The 19,406-nt window shown below is 53.1% G+C and overlaps 1 protein-coding gene across 3 annotated transcripts in view; it reads left to right on the top strand.

Annotated features, from left to right (window-relative positions):
• Nucleotides 1–13,917, top strand: part of PRDM2 (PR/SET domain 2) — a 119,016-nt gene extending 105,099 nt beyond the window's left edge. For all 3 annotated transcript variants that reach the window (XM_082380961.1, XM_082380963.1, XM_082380964.1), the window contains 2 exons: nucleotides 6,360–6,503; nucleotides 11,987–13,917. In XM_082380961.1, coding sequence (XP_082237087.1) covers nucleotides 6,360–6,480 — 121 coding nt within the window. In that variant the 3' untranslated portion in view covers nucleotides 6,481–6,503; nucleotides 11,987–13,917. The remainder of the gene's footprint in view (nucleotides 1–6,359; nucleotides 6,504–11,986) is intronic.
• Nucleotides 13,918–19,406: the final 5,489 nt, after the last annotated feature.

Here is a 19,406-nt window from a genome sequence, read left to right as displayed (position 1 = left end):
TATCATCTCAGCTTGTCTCGCCTTGACATCGGCTCGCACGCCCTTTGCCTCTCCCTTGCCTCCTGCAAAAGTGCTGAACATCAGACACCCAACTTCAAATGATTTGCTCTCTCAGAATTTGTGGAGAGTTTTGTAAGACGCCGTGGCGGCCGTGTGGCCTAACCAGCTCTGGGGGTTGCATCCCACGAGGCCCCTCCTGACTTATGCAGGGGAAGAGGTGGAAGGCGGGGACGCAGGCAGGGTCTCCGCTCAGAACGCCGCTGGGGCAGCCTGGAAAGGAGCATGGTGGGGAGGGACCCCGGAGCCCCGGAGAGTGCGCCCTGGAGAGTGTGTCCCGGAGCTGGCAGCCCCTCCCCTTGACCTAAAAACTCCTCGGTGGGGTTCTCTGAGCCCCTGCTGCAGTTCCTCTCCTCCCCATCTCTCTTGAACTCACTTCTCTCAGGCATTTGTCTCCACCATGTCCTGGAAGCTGCTGTTACTAAGGTTACCAGCAGCCTCTAGGCAGCTAAATACCGTGGCTGGTTCTCTCTGTCTTCCTGAACGCGTTGGCAGCGTCGGACACTGTTAATTCTCCCTCTTCCTTGAAATACGTGTCACCGTGGACACCACTCTCACGTCACCCCCTGCCCCTCTGCATCCCATCCTCAGTCCCTGGACCCGCCCCCGTCTCCCCTCCCCTGGGTGAGCCTGTCCAGCCCCCCTAAATGCTGACCCATCCCAAATTCATCAGTTTCATTTAACCCGCCCTCTTGATTTCTCCCTTGGGTGTGTAATGAACATTTCAAATGTAATCTTTTCAAAACGGTTGTCCCCATGAAGTCTTCTCCTGCCGTCTTCCCCTTCTCGGTCAAACAAACTATCCCACCCTGGACTCCATCTAGACTGTCTCAGCCCTGCCCCAACCCTGACACCCAGGTCCAAAATGTGTCCTGATTCCACTTCTCACTTCTCTGCCTCCTCCGCCTCCATCATCTGCTGCTTGACTAACTGGTCTCCCCATTTCCGTTCTTTGCTATCCTGCAATCCGTGCCCAACACAGCGGCCGCATCGGGTCATGTCATCTTGCTGCCCAGAAGGATAGCCTGGTTCCCACCTCACTCAGCCCGTGAGACCCTCCCCTCTGCCCCCTCTTACGTCCCTGACATTCCAGGCAAGTGAGAAGATGCTCTCAGGAGGTGGGGGCAGGTGGGCGTGGCCTGCCCAAGTGTCGGGGAACTGGGGGCGTCCCCATCCCGCTCACATCCCCTCACCTGCGGGTAACACGCATACGGCACCTGTCCCCCGTCTGCCCTGTGACAGCGGCCTCTTGTGTTAACTGCTCTTCTTGGACAGTTGTAGGGCGGCCAGGCATCTTTGCATATTCCTCAGCTTTGGATTTCTCTGTGAATTGCCTTTTCGTGTCGTTAAATGATCTATTCAGTGATCGGCAGCCTTTGCTCATTTTTATTAGGCACTCCTCAGTTTTTGTTGTTACTACCTCATCTCCCTGGCCCCAGCATCCCCTGTCCCCAGGACGACCCCGAGATAAGAGGCCAGGTGTGGGCCCTGATCCGTGACGTCACCTTCTCTCCAGCTGCCCAGAGCCCAGTGAGGGCGAGCTCCAGGTGAGGTGCTGACCTCCTTCCCCTGTGACTCATTAGCTCGTGCAGACGTCCCTCGCAGACAAACCAAACCTGTTAGATCCTCACCAGGTCCTTGCGTCACTCTCTCTGCTCGGGACCCACGCTGGGACCTTCCCCACATCACCTTTCCCCATCTCCTCCCCGACCCTGGCCTTCCCTCCTGCTCCTTCAGTTTTGTTTGTCGTGTGTAGTTCAGTGTATCGGTTGCCTCCTTTACCAGAAACCACTGGGGGCTGAGCGAGAACGTGGCCGGCCTGGGAGCCCAGAGGCCCCAGTCTCAGCCTCGCACTGGCATCTGAAAATGAGAGTTTTTCCCTCTAGGCATCACTGAGTCACACGCAGACTGCGAAAGGTAACGACCTCTGTGAGTGTCATTCACCAAAGCTTCCTTGGCAAAGCACCTGGCAGGTAGTGGACACGCCATCCATCCAGCAAATAATGAAAGGCTCCCTACTGTGTGCCAGCCACGGGTCTAGGTGCGGGGGACGTCAGGGACAAAACACCTCCAATGGAGCCAGGAAACAAACAGCCAGGTAGACACGGGGTGTGTTGGTGCAGTAAATACAAGAACGACAGAAAAATGGACTAGAGGCTGGAGTTTCAGTGCAGGGTGTTTGCAATGTCAAATAGGGCAGGTGGGAGGGAGGCTTGCTGCGAGGAGGCCCTGGAGCAAGAGCTTGGAGGTGGGGGCGCCCCGTGACTATGGTGGGGACCCTTCAGGGCAGGGTCCGCAGGAAGGGACCGGAGGAAACTAAATGACACCCTCAAGGGTCAGGAATGGAACAGCCCTGCCTTTCAGTGCCTTCAGACTCTGGAGGGTTTCTGACAGTGAAGAAGTGACTGTCCAGCCCTTTCTCGATGCCTTGGATTCAGGATCATGAGTGTAATCCATTTTACCGGGCTGTGAGGAAGGATGCTTGAGGGGGCCCACTCAGCCCATGTTCTGGCCCCTGCCCTGAATGGGCGCAGATTTCCGTGACTGAGAAGCCTGTGCAGCGGGGGTGTCTGGAATCTAGGATCACTCACCTCTTCATTCATTACATTTTGGGGGTTTGCTGTCCACGCCTTCAAAATTAGGTGTTAAGGCTGCTGTGACGAGTAGACCCAGCTCGGTTCCTTGGCCTCACATGCACCGTGCAATCACGTAGATAACGTCGAACCGCCCGTGGAGGGGGCGGGGGTGTGTGCTGAGAGGTCAGTGGGGCGGCCCCGGGAGCATCTGCAGAGCACTGGTTCCCAGCCCTGGTCCCACGTTGGAACCGCTGCGGAGCTTAAAGATGCTAATGCCCGACGCCACCCCAGAGGTTCTGACGTCACAGGTCCGGCAGCAGCCCGGGCCTCCCCAGCGGACTCTAGTGAGTAGCCGGGGCTGGAGGCCACGGGGAGGAGAGCTCCACGTGCATGTGCTGAAGGAAGCCCTGCGGAGCTGGGGAGACAGGAGCTGAAGGAGCGAGAGGGCTGGGAGGTCGGCGGGGCCGGGCCGTGTGTGGAAGAGCTCGGTCCCCACCAGGAGCCTGGGGTTGAGTTTCAGCAGGGACATGTCACACCCTGCTGTACCTTAGGGAAGGGGAACAGATGGGAGGGGAGCCAGCGGGGGGGTGGGGAGGGGGCCTTGCAGGAGACCAGACCGGGCGGCAGAAGAGAGGGAGGAAGGCGGACGGAGCCAGCAGGGCGCTGGTGGGTCTCCTGCGCTGGTGGCCCCTGCCCTCACACCTCCAGAAATATCCCCCTTGTGCCGAATTCTTCTCAGAAGGCAAAGGGCCCTCGTATCCTGGTCCCCCGGGGCTCTTCTTAGCCCCACTCTGCATCAGCAGGCTGCAGGGATTGTGTCCATTTTACAGATGAGGAGGCTGAGGTTTGGAGGCCGGGAGGCAGGGAGGACCTTCCGGGGGTCACACAGCCAGTGAATATGAGGATGGGAACTCGCACTCAGGTCTCCGACGGCTGTGCTGCCTCCTCGGGGGTTATGACTGCTGCCCATCCCCACAGCGGCCACAATCAAAACACCATGCGAGTTGAAGTTGGACTTGATCGTCATAATAACCCTATGAAATAAAATTGCTCTTCCCGTTTTGTGGGTGGTGAAACTGTAGCTCAGAGAGGGTCCATGGCTTGCCAAGGTCACACAGCCAGTGAGTGGGAGCCAAGAATCACAAGGTGCTCGTGGGTTAAGCGTAACTGTGCTGAGGATCGGAGAATATCTGGTTTCTTAGCACCTCACCTCTCAGCCTCAGACAGCTGCTGGGCTCTCAAAGTCCTCCGACCAGAGAAAGGTTTTCACAATCAGGAAGGAGACTGTCCTACTTTACATCACCACCCTAGTCCCTAAAGGAAACACCCAGGTGGTGACTTGGGGTCTCCTCCAAAATTGTGGCCCATGGAGCTGAAAGACCTGGGCTCTGCTCCCCCAGGAAAGTCTCCATCTGTCTGAGCCTCAGTTTCCTCATCCGTGAAATGGGTGTAAAAGCGCTTGTTCCTCCTACCTCCTGGACTGCTGGTAGACTCCGGAGATAACAGCAGACAGAGCACTTGGGAATCACAGCGGCTGTTGTGTTGTCCTCCGTGGGGCCAGGCAGTGTGTGAGGGGTGGCGAGAGGCACCTGCCTTCGGGGGCCTTGCCCCTGACCATTAGCGCTCTACCCAGGTGGACGACTAAGACTGGGGAGAAAGCCTGCTCCCGAGTAGAGATGGCTGTGCGGCCACAGGAGCCGGAGGGTGGAACGGAGCAGAGGGGAGCAGAGATGCCTGGCAGCTGGAGAGCGCTGGGAGGTCCACGGTGTTGTCTTTGTTTGATTGATTAGGTTTTTGAATGTTTAATAGATGTGTGATGATGGTGAGAGGAATGAACTGGAAATTGAGGATGCCAGCCCGTTCGTCCCCAAAGCTGCTACACCCTGCTGGAGACATTGTCCCAGAGAGGGGACAGTGTAGGGGGACCTGCCACGTGCCAGGACTGTCCCTTATTCCTCAGCCGGACAAGGTGTGCAGGTCGTCCGTGTTTCCAGGCAACCTGGCAGCTGACTGTCCCCTCCCAGCGTTGGGTGGGCTGGCCGAGGGGTCGTCGTTGTGCTCACCCTGAGGTGCCCCCTGCAGGCCACCTCATGGGTCTTCTGGTCCATCCGGGGCACAAGCTTGCCGCTGAGCTTTGGGTCTCAGTTTTCCGCCTTGAATCTCGCTCAGGACTGATCGCACAGTGTCGGGGAGGAATTCAAGCAGGGGCAGTCCTCAGCCATGACTGAGAGCCAGGACCTCAGAGGGGATCTCACCTGTGGAGAGAACAGAAATCTTCCCTCTGGCACCTTCTTTGTTGTTCTGTTTATACATTCGTCTATTCTCGTAGGTATGTGTGAGAGCTACCTTGTCAGCTGTGGCACTGTTAACATCTGGGCGGATCAGTCGTCATGGGGGCGTCCTGTGCATTTTAAGATGCTTAGTAGCATCCCTGACCCTGCCCACCAGGTGCCGGGTAGCGGCATCCCTCCCCTCAGATGTGACAACCCCAGATGTCTCCAGATACTGCCAAATCCATGCCCTGGTTGAGAACCACTAATTGAAACCCTGATGTTTCAGCTTTGAGACGGACCCCGTTCCCAGCTCTTGCTCCCTCCCTGGAGCAGGCGAGGTTCCCGCCCACCTCACTTCCATTCTTCTACCTAGAGAGGCAGACTTGGGACCCAGGACAAGTTACTTGACCACTCTGTGTCTCTGTTTCCCCGTCTGTAAATTAGGGCTAACAGAGAACCCATCTTGTAGGAAGAGTAAGATAGTTGATATACGTAAAATATTTAGCACAGTTCTGGGCACCACATGTGTTGTTCTTATTCAACAAATATTTATTTTTGTGATGCTAAGCCGGGGATGCAGCAGCGAACAAGACAAGGGCCCTGACCTTGAGATCTCACAGCTCCTGAGGGAGGCAGATGCACGATTCTGTTGATTGTGATTCAATATAACAAGGGCTGTGATGGGCAAGCATGGGGGGCCGTGGGAGCCCACAAGAGGGACACCTCATCCAGGAGTTAGAGAAGGAAGTCTTCCTGGAGGAGGTGATATTCCAGCTAGGATCTGGAAGGTGAGTACGACTTAGCTGGATGCAGGAAGGGTAGGAATAATGGTCTGGGTTGTCTATCTTTAAAAAAAATTTAATGCTTTCCTGAAAAAGAAATACAGTTTAATGGGCTGTAGTAGCAAATAGGACCAAACCAGGTCAAGGGATCCAGATTTATACCCCCTCTGAGATCCCTGACACAAAAGTTCTCCGCACAGTGAGGCCGGAACAGGTGCCAGGTGCAGAGTTCCGGCCTGGAGGGGACCCGGACCTACTTCCTCTTCCTTCTGTAGGCGATGGTTGTAACTTGGTACCAGAACCTCCCCAGATGTTTTGCGGGGAGCATAGTGCCCGGGGAGGCAGGCGGGGAAACGGTGAAGCTGCCGTCCACACAGCAGTGTCCATTCCTGGCTCCCCTGCCCATCCAGTGGGGGTCCTCAGGGTGGGCCTGCCCGGTGCAGTGTCTCAGAACCATGCTTGTGGACGCTTCTGCCAGCCCATCACCTCCGAGTGGAGGGAAGGGGGCGGGCGGAGCATGGCGGCGCTCACTCCGGTTGTTAAAGCTCGAGTCCCATTGTCTTCAAGGTGCCTGGAGAGGCGGTGCCAGCACGAGACCTCCCAGGTGCTGTCTGGGCACCCACCGGGCTGGGCTCCTGGTGATGCTGTGTGTTATTCCTCTCCCCGCACAGCTACAGTCTCCGCCTGGCATCTCGATGTCCTCCGCCAGCTGCCCCGTACATCACCAGGCAGTGTAGGAATGTCAAGGCCACAGCTGCAGCCCAGATCCAGGGATCCCTCTTCAAAGAGTAGATGCTTCGCCTGCTCCTTGACAGGTACGCGGAGGGTGGAGCAGCCTCCGGTGGCTCTGGGGGCCGAGGGGCAGGGCTTGGGTTTGGGGGTGGGCTGGCAGGAGAGAAGGGGGTGGGCATGATGGCTTGTGGAGCACCCCCGGTGTGCTAGGTGGGGCAGGGGGCCTTCCTGCAGGGAGGGTATATAGTGGCTGAGAGTGTGGACCCTGGACCATCTGGTTCAAATCCCAGCTCTGCCTCTTACGGGCTGGAGGACCTCAGCAAGTTACTCTGTCTCTCTGAGTCTCAGTTTTCCCATCTATAACATGGGGATGACAGTAGTATCTACTTCATAGGATTGTGAGAATTACAAGTGTCAAACGTATGAAAGCACTTAGAACAGTGCTTGGCACAGATAAGCACCAGGTAAGTCTAAGTATTAGCGATCGTTATTGTAATAGTAATAATGATAATACTACTCAGCACCTAACTGAGACCTTCAGCGGCTTTAAGACCAGAAAAGGTTATGGAGTCCCTGTTCCCACAGTGTATTTGAAAGTGGAAGTAATACTAATTCATAAAGTATAAAAACTTAGATTTATGTTGAACTAGAAGTCTCCTTCCAGATTTTCTGATGATGAAACCTGAATTCATTCATGGATGCTGGACTTTTCCTCTTGCGGGGTCGGGCTTTGCCAGTGACCTTGAGCAGGCTTGGGTTTCCCTGCTGGTGACATGGCATGTCTTTTTTCATTGTGTCCCTGAGACCAGCATCTCAAGCATGATTGGGGCACCGGTTAAAAATACAGACCCCAGGATCCCACTCCAATTCACTAAACGAGCATGCTGGTGAGCAGGGCCTGAGAATCTGCATTAGCAGGTGGCCCCGTGGCTCTGGGACACACTCAAATTCGGGGATGGATGCCTGCTTAACACGGCCAAGGTCACTTGGAATAAGAACACAGCTGTTTAAGGCAAGATGGGCTGAATTCCGAAGCTCTGGGGCCTTTTGTGCTGTGCCTTCCTCCCTCCCACCTCTCCTCTCCCTGATGGCTCGCTCACTCCTCTCTCCCCGCAGCAGGCGGAGTTTCTGGGATTGGCCTTATTTCTCTGGGGGTTCGTTCAGGAGGGGAGTGGAAATAAAACCCACTTTCCCCAGAGAGTTTGTGCTGTGCAGCTGGCACTGAGCCCACCTCTTGGGCACCAGGTCCTGAGGGGGGAGGTAAGCCCAAGTCCCGGGTGCAGTGGAGCAACGTTGCCATGGATGCTGCGGTACTCAGGACTGGACGGCCCAGGAGACCATCCCCCCTCCCACTTTACAGCTGGAAGAATTGGGCCCCGGAGAGGAGGCTTGGCCAGAGTCTTCTGGAGAGTGGCAGGCAGAGCCAGGATGTGCAGTTCCCCACTCTGGGTCCCGTGCGTGTCCTGGGATCATCCCTTTGGCAGCTGCGTGGACTTTCATGCTGATGGGCTGGCAGGGTGTGGCTTCCAGCTCAGAGCAGGTGTTCTTTGCAGCCTGTGGGAGAGGCGGGTGCAGCTGGACTGATTCCTGCCCAGACCGGGGTGTTTCTGTCGGCCACTGCAGTCTCAGCCGTAAGCATGCCTTGCAGATTCAGGCCCTCCCCTGGGGCCCGTGCTCGACCCTAGATGAATTCTTTTCCCTTAGTTTCAAATGTGCGCAGCTTCCCAAGTTGGGTGCTCAGATGAATGGAGGCCCAATTTCATTTGTATCTGCAGCTCACAGCTTCTGTTCACTCACCAACAGTGAATGTTCAGAACTCAACAGTTTACTTTCAAAGTGACTGAAAATTGCTCCTTAAAATTTTATTTAACTTTTTCCCTCATTTTTAAATTTGTATGTATAATAAGTATGTGCTACTTATTATTGTAAAAAATGACTTTTTTTCTTTTTTTTTTAAACGCCTTATACTATTTGTCTTAGTCTGCTTGGGCTGCCGTAGTAACATACCACAGACTGGGGGGTTTAAGCAACAGACATTTACTTCTTATGGTTCTGGAGGCTTGAAGGCCAAGATCGGGGTGCCAGCATTGTGGGGTTCTGGTGAGAGCTCTCTTCCTGGCTTGCGGATGCTGCCTTCTAGCTGTGTCCTCACATGGCAAAGGGAGGAGGCTCTGGTGTCTTTTCTTATAAGGGCACTAATCCCATCATGAGGGCCCCACCCACATGACCTCATTTAAGCCCAATCACTTCCCAAAGGCCCTATCTCCAAACACTATCATTTTGGGGGTTAGAGTACAATTGTGGTGGGGAACACAATTCAGTCCACAGCACTGTTTAACACAGTTCCAAAATGATGTTTTGAGATGCCATGGCAAAGGATTTTAGCACGGGAAGGGATGTGTAGGTGGATACCCTCACTTTACAGAGAAGGAAACTGAGACACAGTGGGGCAAGTGACAGCCCTGGGATCAGCTTTTTGACCCCCAGATGGATGATGGATTTTAAGTGGTCTGTGCCCACTGTACATGCTCTGGGGTTTGTTCTGAGGAAAAGATGACATCCTCAAAGCACCCAGGACTGCCATCATCCTGCTGCCCTTGCCGGGGTAGAGGCTCTGTGACCAGCTTACTGGACAGTCTGACCCAAGGGAGGGACCAACACAGAGGAGCTTGGCTTTTCTCCAGCACCTGCCTTCCACTGCCTCCCTTTTCTGTGCTCTCACGACGTCTCGGGCAAAGCCCAGAGCTCTCTGTTCACTTTAGGTATAACAAAGTGCCACGTTGCCTAGTCCAGCCTGAAACTCCCATTGCACATCCTATTTTGCCCCTGTCTCTTTCCCATCCTCAGGGGCCAGCTGGACTTTTGCCCTAGGGTCTCGGAGGGGAGGTCCAGGGCAGGGACTGGCACCTCTCAGTTGTCTGGCCGCTGCCATGATCCTCCTCTTGGCTCTCACTGCTCCTTTGGCTAAGACTGGCCGGCCTTGGGGCAGGCTTCCCGGTGCTGGCCCTCCCACAGGGTCCCAGGAGTGGGGTGGGTGGAGGGTCTCCGAGATAGGAGAGCTCCCCTCTGGCTCAGCCTCTGCCAACCTCCCCTCAGCTCCGGTCCCAGTGGTCCAGCCACAGCGCCTGCTGCTGGGGTCTCCTTCCTGGAGGGCTGCCTCTCGGGTGGGGGCCTGGCAAGATGGCTTCTTTTTTGGATCTCACCCAGTGACCCATAGGAAACTCACATATATTGGCCACACTAAACCAGGGGAATGCAGCACGCTCCACGCTGGGCCCTGTCTCTATGTCCTTCTCCTCCAGCTGCTCCTGCTCAGGTGGGCGGGGCACATGCAGGCCTCCCTCTCTCAAAGTCACCCTGCTCCGCGGCAAGCAGCTCTTTCCAGCCCCATCAAGAGGTCTTGGGGGGGTTGGAACTGACATAGTGTAGTGGTTAAGAGCACACTTTCTAGAGTTGAATCCCGGCTCCAGTAATCCTGGCGGGTACTTCACTTCTCTGTGTTTCAATTCGTCCATCTGTAAAGTGGGTTAATAATAATAATAATACCGTACTATACCATTTTATATAAAGGACTTGAGCATCTGTGGATTTTGGTATCCACGGGGGTCCTGAAACCAGTCCCCCTGTGGATAGTGAGGGATGACTGTATGTCTCTCACGGGAATATGGTCAAGATTGCGTAGGTTAGTACATACAGGAAGTCCCCTACATGGGAACCTTCACGTTGCGAACTTTCAAAGATGGGAACGTGCGTTCGCATGTCCAGTCACGTAAGTTAGTTCACGTGTCTGGCATACATTGTCACGTGCGTGCATCCTCTACAAGTGGCTGTGCTTTTGTGTACTTTACTGTACAGTACCTTATAGAGTACAGTAGTACTTCTATTGCTGACGATCTTTCAGCTCTACCATCTCCCACCTCCTCTCCCTCCTCCAATCAGTAACTCTTGCCTGTTCACTTGATGCCAGCCCCTGTAATGCCAGCTGTTGTACTGTACTATTGTACTTTCCAAGGTACTGTACTGTGAGATTAAAAATGTTTTATTTTTTGTGTGTGTTTGCTTTTTATGTATTATTTGTGTGAAAAGTATTATCAACCTATTACAGTATAGTACTATATAGCCGATTGTGTTAATTGGGTACCGAGGCTAACTTTGTCGGACTTACGAACAAATTGGACTTACGAACTCGCTCTTGGAACGGAACTCGTTTGTATGTAGGGGACTTACTGTACATGAGAAGCACTTAGGAAAGTGCCTGGTATGTGGTATTGAATAACTCTTCCATAGATCAGCTCTGCTATTATTATTATTCTCACTGAATTATTATATTAGTAGCAGTTGTAGTAATAATAAGAGTAGATAGTAGTAGTAGTAGTAGTAATAGTAATAGCAGATGTTAGTGGTAGTAGTAATAGTAATGATGACCGGGTCCACTGGGTGAGAGAACTGAGCCCCTGAACTTGGCCCAGTGCAATTCCAGGCTCATATTCAACCCAGTGCAGCAAATGTCATTAAACAGTCACTCATGTGCCTGGCTGTGTGCCAGCTACTGTGACAGGGGTTTCCTTGGAGGAAGCATGTGAGCTAAGCCACTCCCTCGGAACAGAGAGCACACACGGGCTCTGGAGGGGGCTTGACCTGGGTTCAAGTCCCACCTCTACTGCTGGTCATCAGCCTGACCTTGTAAAAGTTACTTCTCCTCTCTGGGCCTCTGTCTCTTCCATTTGAAATGGGGATCTGTGTCACCTGCCACAAGGGTCATTTTGAGTATTAGCATGAAACGAAGTGATAGTGTAATTACTTTGGAAAACTGTCTGGCAGTATCTACTGAAGCTGCACCTATGCATTCCCCAGGGCCCAACAGTTACGGTGCCAGGGATACACTCAGCAGAAATGCATACACGTGTGCACCACATGTTCATATGTTATATATGCATACCCTACTGCCTAGAGTTTCCACTTGGCATAAATACGTACACGTGGGCACTGTGTGCATCTTCTAGACATACATAAGAACATTCTAGCGGCATTACTCATGATGGCCCCAAACTAGAAACTACCCAGTTGTGCACGGGCAGGGGACTAGGCAGATGGAAGCTGCCTGACCATGCGCTAGAATCCTGTAACAGAGAAACAGAAAGAACTACAACTACATGCTCGAAATGGGTGCATCTCACAAACACATTATGCAGAAGAAGCCAGACACAAAAGGATATGTATTGATTGATTCCATTTATGTAAGTCAAAAAATGGGTAAAATCAATCTATGGTGATAGAGGTTGGCAGAGTGGTTATCCTGGCAGGGGGGCACGGTGAGGGTTGGTGGGTATCCTAGAAGGGGGCCTGGGTGGGGCTGACAATTGGTCGAATTGTTTCTCCATCTGGGTGTTGGTTACACAGGTGTGTTCACTAACAGTTCATCAAGCTGTACTCTTCCGTACGTGTGGTATACTTCCAAAAATAGTTTAACTAGAAAAATTAAGTAGAGGGATCATGGTTGAAGAGCCCAGGGTAGGCCCTGAATATGTAGCCTTCATTATTATTTTTCTTTTCTTTTTCTCCTCAGCACCTGAAGTGACCTGGAATCAGTGAAGCCAAAGGGACTGGCCTTGTGGCCTCCAGGGAGTACCGACCTATTCCAGATCCATGAGCCTGCAAGAGAGAGAGAGTGCGTGTGTGTGTGTGTGTGTGCGTGCGCGCACGTGTGCGTGCGCCTGTGGTCTTCAGATGAGGGTCCCGAACCCCAGGGAGGCAGGAAGGCAGCTGATTGCACGCCGTGGATGACACCTGGGTGCGGCCCCCGGCCTGCGTTCTGCAGCTCAGCTTTCCTGTTGGGTTGGGGCCCCTCCTACTATGCAATTTTCCGAGAGCTCCTTGATCCTGCTTTTTGCTTCTCCAGTTGTCTTTTGCCACGGCGGGGACTTGGGTCTGGCCCAGGGGTCAGCTCCAGCCCCGTCCAGGGAAGGCCTTCAGGAAGAGGCCAAGTTCCCCTTCCAGCCAGCCCCGCCCCTGCCTTCCCTTGCCCCCAATGTCTCTGGGAATCCGTAGTGCGTAGACACTTCGGAGCCTTGCTGATCATCCCCCTTGGCCCTCGCACTTGGAAGACTTCCTTCTTTGCCTGAGCAATCTGAGCCGCTGGCTCTCGCGTTGTTTCCAGATTTGTCATTCTCATCAGTCAGGCCCTGTGCGTCCAGGAGAAGGTCCTCGTCTCCGTTTATAGATCGGCTCCTCCCGTGGGAGAGGCAGGGGACAGGATGCTGTAAGGGCGGTGCCGGGAGCTCTCCCGAGCGCTTCTCTGCCTCCCTTGGTGGGACCATCAACACCTTTAGGGTCTGAGCCTCTCAAATTGGCTGAAAAGGGAAACAAAGAAACAGAAATTGGGAAATGAAAAATAAGCTGGAGGATTAAAAAGCCTAGGGGGGAAGAAAAGAGATTTCCGGAGGTCATCCATCGCCTGCCAGGGAATGATGGAGCTGGCCCCATCTCTGATGGAACAGTCCATGTCTTGGAGAAACGGGTGAGCTGGGCTAGGAGTTTGGACCCAGTTCAGTGAGGGTCTTGGGTTTTGTGCCTTTGGGGCAGACTCTCAGACAGGATGTCTGAGACCACTTTGACGCTGTCTTCTCAGCCCCATGTTGGATGGTGATAATACATGAAACCCAAAGCGGAAGGAGGGAACTCTTCAGAGTACTCACGAGTGGTCATGCAAAAAAAAAAAAAAAAAAAAAAAAAAAAAAAGGGACTTTTTTTCAGGGCTACTATGGTTGATCTTGCAACTCTGTAAATATGTACGTAGACACTTTTAAAAAGCATGTATTTATGTCCCTGACTGTAAATGCCCCATTTTTAAAGTTTTATAACTTGTGTTATTTAATGAATCGGTCAACTGGCTGCAGTGTGGGATCTGATAACGGTCCAGGAGGAAGGTCTCACGAGAGCCTCACATGGGCAGAAAAATGCTGATCGTTGCCCTACGTCACAGTTTTCCTATTTCCCACCCAGCTACAAACCGTGGTTTGTTTTAAATTCTCACAAACTGGAATCCTTTGGCCCGCTCCTAAAATTAACCCTCACAAGCATGAAAATCTGTGGCTGTTCCTTATCCTAACACGACGATTTTTGTCCCCTCAATGTTGACACTTGTGAACTGTACCCCAGCCTCTCAGTTCTGGAGGGTGTTTTTCCTTTCAGCAGCGAGGGAGGTCCACGAACCCCAAGCTTGGAAAGTCACCTTCAGCCAGTGGCGAGTTCTGGAAAACGTTGTGAGGCCTGGGGAACACTCATGTTTTGCACGTGTGAATGTGCTGGTCAGCCTCCAGCACTCAGGCTGTCAGGAAAACTGTCACGAATGTTCCAATCATGAAAACGGGGGGGGTGGTTTTTTTAAAAAAAGCTGTGTTTCCTGGTCAGTGATGGTCCCCGAGCGTGGGTTTGGGCTGCAGAAGAGGACACGTGAAGAAAATTAACAATAAAAGTGTGAAGCGCGATTGCAAGGAACAGTCGTGGGAGTGATCATTTTGGTTCCTGTGTTTCGTGTCTTGGGTTTTGGTGACTTCTGTGTCTGCGGGCTGGGGGTCCTTGAAGGCTCCATTCCAACGATGAGGGAAACCTAAGGTTCCCAGGAAGCCCCCTGTGGAAATACCCCACCTGGTGAGCAAGCTTACCCTGCCTTCACATCCCCTCCCTCACCCGCCAGCCCGTGAGTTAAGCCATTTGGCTGAGACTAGAAAGGCCTCCGTGATTGCAAACATATTCTTTGCTTTAAACAGCTTCACTGAGATGGAATTCACATACCAGACAATTTACCCATTTAGGTGTACAAATCATTGGTTTTTAGAATATTCACAGAGTTGTGCAACCATCACCGCAGCAGTCAATTTTAGAACATTTTCAATCACCCCCAAAAGAAACCCCAAACCCGTTAGCAGTCACTTCTTATTTCTGCCCAAGCCCTTAGCCCTCGGCAACCACAAATCTGCTTTCTCTCCCTGAAGATTGACCTATTCTGGATATTTCATATAAATAGAATCATACAAAATGTGGTCTTTTGTGACTAGCTTCTTTCACTTTGCATAATGTTTTCAAGGTTCATCCAGGTTGTGGCATGTCTCGGGACTTCATTCCTGTTTACGGCCAAATATCCCATTGTATTGGATATGCCACATTTTATTCATTCTTCAGTTGATGGATTTTTGGGTTTTTTCCACTTTTTGGATATTAAGAAGAATGCTGCCATGAACATTCCTGTAAAAGTTTTTGTGTGGATATACTTTTTTTTTTTTAGTATATTGCTGGGAGGGAATTGGTGGGTCACATGGTAAATCTATATTTAACATTCTGAGGAACTGCCAAAATTTTCCAAAGTGGCTGCACTATTTTACATTCCCACCAGCAGTATCCGAGGTTTCCAATTTCTCCACATTCTCCCCAGCACTCGTCATTGTCTATTTAATTTTTGCCATCTTCGTGGGTGTGAGTACAGATGAATTCTTTTGAAGAGCTAACCCTCCTTCTGGTCACACATCCTAGCAGAGTTAGATAAAGGCCCTTGAGAGGATGAGGGCCCTTGAGGATGGGATGAGGACAGGTGAATTATGATGGAAGGTGAGAGAGAAGCATTTTCTTGGGTTTGGGGTGGGTAGACGGTAGGAGGTCCCCAAGTGGTCTTTGCCCATTTCCAAATATTTCAGAGGGGTAGGAGGAAGAGCACGAAGTTTTGCCTTTTCACTTAAACACTTTCTCTAAAAACGTGATAAGATGTCATATTAGAATTCTCTAGAGAAACAGAATGGGAGATATATAGATATAGATATATTAATTAATTATAGGAATTGGCTCACAAGATTAGGGAGGCTGAGAAGTCCCGTGATCTGCCATCTGCAAGCAGGACACGCAGGAAAGTTGGTGGTGTAATTTATTCTGAGTCCAAAAGCCTGAGAACCAGGGGAAGCTGACGGTGTGAATCCCAATCCAAGGGCAGGGGATGAGATACCCCAGTTCAAGCAGCGTCAGGACAGAAGGGTGAATTTCTCTTTCCTCTGCTGCGTTTTGTCCTATTCAGGCCCTCGATGGATTGCGTAAACCCACTTACACGGCGGAGGGTGACCTACTTAATGCTAATCTCACCCGGAAACACCCTCACAGACACACCCAGAAACAGTGTTTAATCCGGGCTTGCCATGGTGTGCTCAAGTTGACACAAAGTAACCCTCACGCAGGACTTTTCCCCTCTCTGGAGGAAATTTACCTAGAAAGCAAACATTGTGGAACCTCCCAGTGAGGTGAAATCCAAACATCAGGCTCTTCCACCTTGGCTGACCCCTGGTCTGGGCCTGCAGAGATGAATTTCCCACAGGCCTGGCTATGGAGGGAGTGGTAGTGGGGGAGGGGCGGGAAAGTAGAGAAGGAAGGAGGCCGTTCCGGGAAATGAAAGGGGCTGGTACAGAGCTCAGCCTTGGGTGATTTGACGGCATAGAGGTGGGACCCCTCACCAACCTGGGGCATTAGGGAGGGCTTCCTGGAGGAGGAGGCCTGTTGCAGACCCTGACAGTTCTCCTCACCTGATCTCCACATTGGGCTTTAGAAAGATTCATGAAGGTTTCTTAGTTATTGCAAGTAGCCTGGAATTAAAATAACAGTGTCCATTAATGGACTACTTTTCAGCTCCATCAGATACCCTCACACACATAATTCCATCTCATTCTTCTAATAAGCCTTGAGGTGGACTGGGCAGGTCTACTGTCTCTTCTACCAGGTGGCGCTCTGAGAGCAGGCAACTCACCCAGGTCACACCTGTTCAGTGTCAGCTGGGACCTGAGCCAGCCTCCGAATCCAGGCGCAGGGCTGTCACCCACAGGCACCGTTTACTGAGCACTGCCACGTGCCACACATGCCCTGCACTATCCCTCTCCTGTCACAGCAGCCCAACCACATGGTACCTCGATAGCCGGTTCACAGATGAAGAAACGGAGGCTCAGACACGTTAAGCTATTTGTCCAGGGTCACACAGCTGGCAGATGTGGGTCAGGAACTGGACGCAGGCCTTTCAGGCTCAAGGTTCACTATTTCCCAGTCTCCCACCCCAGTCCCTCAGTGCTCCTTCCACCGCTGTCCTATTGTTCTCCCAGCACTTCGAGCCACCTGCAGGTGGAAAGTCACTAGGGAGGTCAGTCCCGAGCCCCGAGAACACAGCAATGAGCTGTTGGACTTTCGCTCCACCCCCAATGCGTGGCCGTAGGAAGTATGGGTTTAGAAGCACAGGCTCAGAGGTCCCCAGGCCTGGGTTAAATCTCAGCTCTGTTCTGTACCGGCCATGTGGCCTTGGGCTGGTCACTGAACTCAGCTTGGTTCCTCGTTTGTTGTAGGAGGGTACGATCACTGTACCCGCCTTCCTGTGTTCTAATGGGTATAAATCAGCTACCACTGTGTCTCCTTAAGGTAAATTAACATACCTCCGGGATCACCTGGCTGATGGTTAAACAAGAGACTCTCTGCCTCCACCCACACATCCGCTGAATCAGAATCCCCAGAGGAGGTGGGGGGGGGGGGGTCTGGACCTCCTGCATTGGCAACAAGTTCTGCATGTCCCACCAAGATGAATGCCGCAGATGCTGAGAACGATGGTCACGGCAGGGACTGAAAATAAGCATCCCCAGCCTCAGCCAGACCCCCGAGTCAGGGGGGCGGCCCTGGGGTCTCGAGTTCGCATTAAGCAGCATCTCTGGTGATTTCTTTGAGCATCAGCCTGCGCCTGGCCCTTGGTCACTGCTGGGAGAGGGGAGGCCCGCTCCGGAAATGAACTCCTCCCAGGAGCTTCGCAGATCCTGTTGGAACTGGCAGGCCACCTGTGCCCGGTGAGAGACAAGAGCAGAGCGGTGCTGGGGACGGGGATCAGGAAACGGAATCCCGCGGCCGCCTGTGGCAGCCGCACGAGGAATGAGAACTGTCTCGAATTCCCAGGGAGGGTTAGACCGAGCGCCGCGGGGACGGCGGGCGGTGGAGACTCTGGCGGGGGCTGGAGTCAGCACGCCGCGGAGCGAGCAGGCCTGGAAGCGGGTCGGCCCAAGGAACCAGGCTGCGGTGTCACTGCCCACCAAACCCAAAATCTGCGCGCGCCGCCGGAGAGGTGGGAGCCGGCGAGGGGGGATCCCGAGCGCCCCCGAGGCTGCGATGCTGACAGCCGCCAGCAGAGGGGGCCCTCCTCGCGCCGCGGCTCCACGGCCCCGGGGCGGGGCGGGGGAGCCAGGTGTTCCTCTTTACCGCTGATGAAGGTCAAAAGGAGCCCCGAGGCCACAGAGCTGCTCGGTCGAGGGTGTGGAAGGCAGGTTCTTGGGCTCCCTGCTCCAACAGGGAAGCTTGGCACCCTCCTCGGTGTGAGGCGAAAGCAGAGAAGCAGTGGTCTGGGTGGGACGTCCAGCTCCCTCTCACCCACTGGGTCCTGGGGGGCGGAGGTCCATGAGGCCGGGGGTCTAGGGGCTTCAGAATGCCCCAGCAGCTCTGCCTCCCCACGGCGCAGCTGAGACGCTGACCCCCAGCTCCCGGTGACCGGTGCCCCAGCAGGCGCCCTGGCCCCTGTCTGCCCCGACTTACCCCCCAACCCCCGCTGGTGGTGGTGGTGGGGGCAGGACGCGCCCAGCCAGGTGGGAAATGGACCCTGCAGCCTGTCCCAGATGGATGGAGCGCAAAGTAAGTTTGTCTCTTCTCTTCCTGATCTGCCCCCTACTCCAGCTGCTGGTCAGATAATGGGCAGGTTTGCTGTAGGGTGAAGCAGGGGATGGTCACTCCTGGTCATGTGCCTCCTGGAGTCCCTGCAGGGTCTGGGGGAAGGGTGCTGGTGGGCACTGAGAGTCAGCACTTGCACAAATCTAAGAATGAGGGTCTTCTTAAATTTTGCACCCTAAACACCTTACCTGTCTCCTCCTAGCCCTGTCCTGGCAGCCTGTGATCCTGTGTGTACATCTCTGAATCCCATCACGTCACTCTAAAAACCCTCCAAGGATTTTTTTTGTGCACCAACTCCCTTTTCTGGTTCAGAAACCCCTCTGGCCCCAGGCTCCCCCTGCACACCACTCTCTCCCTCCCTGCCCTCTCTATTCCAGCCATAGCAATTGTCTTTCTGCTCTCTTCTGCCACAGGGCCTTTGCATGTACAAATCCTTCTGCCTGCAATGATTTTCCCTCCAATAGCCACATGGCTCTCAGCCTAAATGTTGTCCCCTTAGCTTCCTTTCCCGACTACTCAGTCACCTGGTTTTGTTGACTGTTTTCCACTACCTGAGATGCTCTAGTTTCTCAGCTTCCCTAGAATGTCAGCCCCACGGGAGCAGAGGAACCTTATCTGTCTATCTTCTTGTTGGCCACCACGTCCAACACCCAGAAGGGCCTTTAGGGTTCACTGTGGGATCCGTTGAGAGGTATCCCTGGGGTAAGGTGTTCTCATCAAGAGGAGCCCTTGATGAGCTGGGAATCTAATGCAGGTGTGTGAAAATGCTGGTTTGCAGCCTCCAAGCTGGGTGGAACATTCTGCCCGATTCTCAACCATGGCCTGCTTCTGTGGCCAGAGGGGGAAATGAGGTGGGGTTTTCTTTTAAATGTCACTGCTTCAGAGGTAGGGTTGCCAGAGAAGATCCAGCATGCCCGGTTAAGTTTGAATTTCAGATAAATAAAGAGTGACTTTTTAAAGTATAACCGTGTCCCAAATATAGTAGGGGGCATACTTATACTAAAAAAATTTTTGTTGTTGATTTGAAATGAAAATGTAGAACTGAGCGTCCTCTATTTACACTTGCTAAAACTGACAAGCCTATTCATCGGGCTAAGGCCCTCCGCGATGCCCTTCTCTTCTGGGGCATTCTGCCAGGGGTTCCAGCTGGTCCCTGCACACTCATCAGCCAGCCGTGGCCCTGAGCCCAGCCCCCGCTCTTAATTACAGCTCGAGCCTTGGATGCGAAGGTCACCAAATGTCAAGTGGGGCCCTGAGGACTGTAG

This window comes from Balaenoptera borealis (assembly GCF_965194805.1).
Source record: "Balaenoptera borealis genome assembly, chromosome: 1".
In the NCBI taxonomy this organism is placed as follows: domain Eukaryota; kingdom Metazoa; phylum Chordata; class Mammalia; order Artiodactyla; family Balaenopteridae; genus Balaenoptera; species Balaenoptera borealis.
The sequence above is the reverse complement of the archived record's forward strand: the minus strand, read 5'-3'. Positions and strand labels throughout refer to the sequence as shown.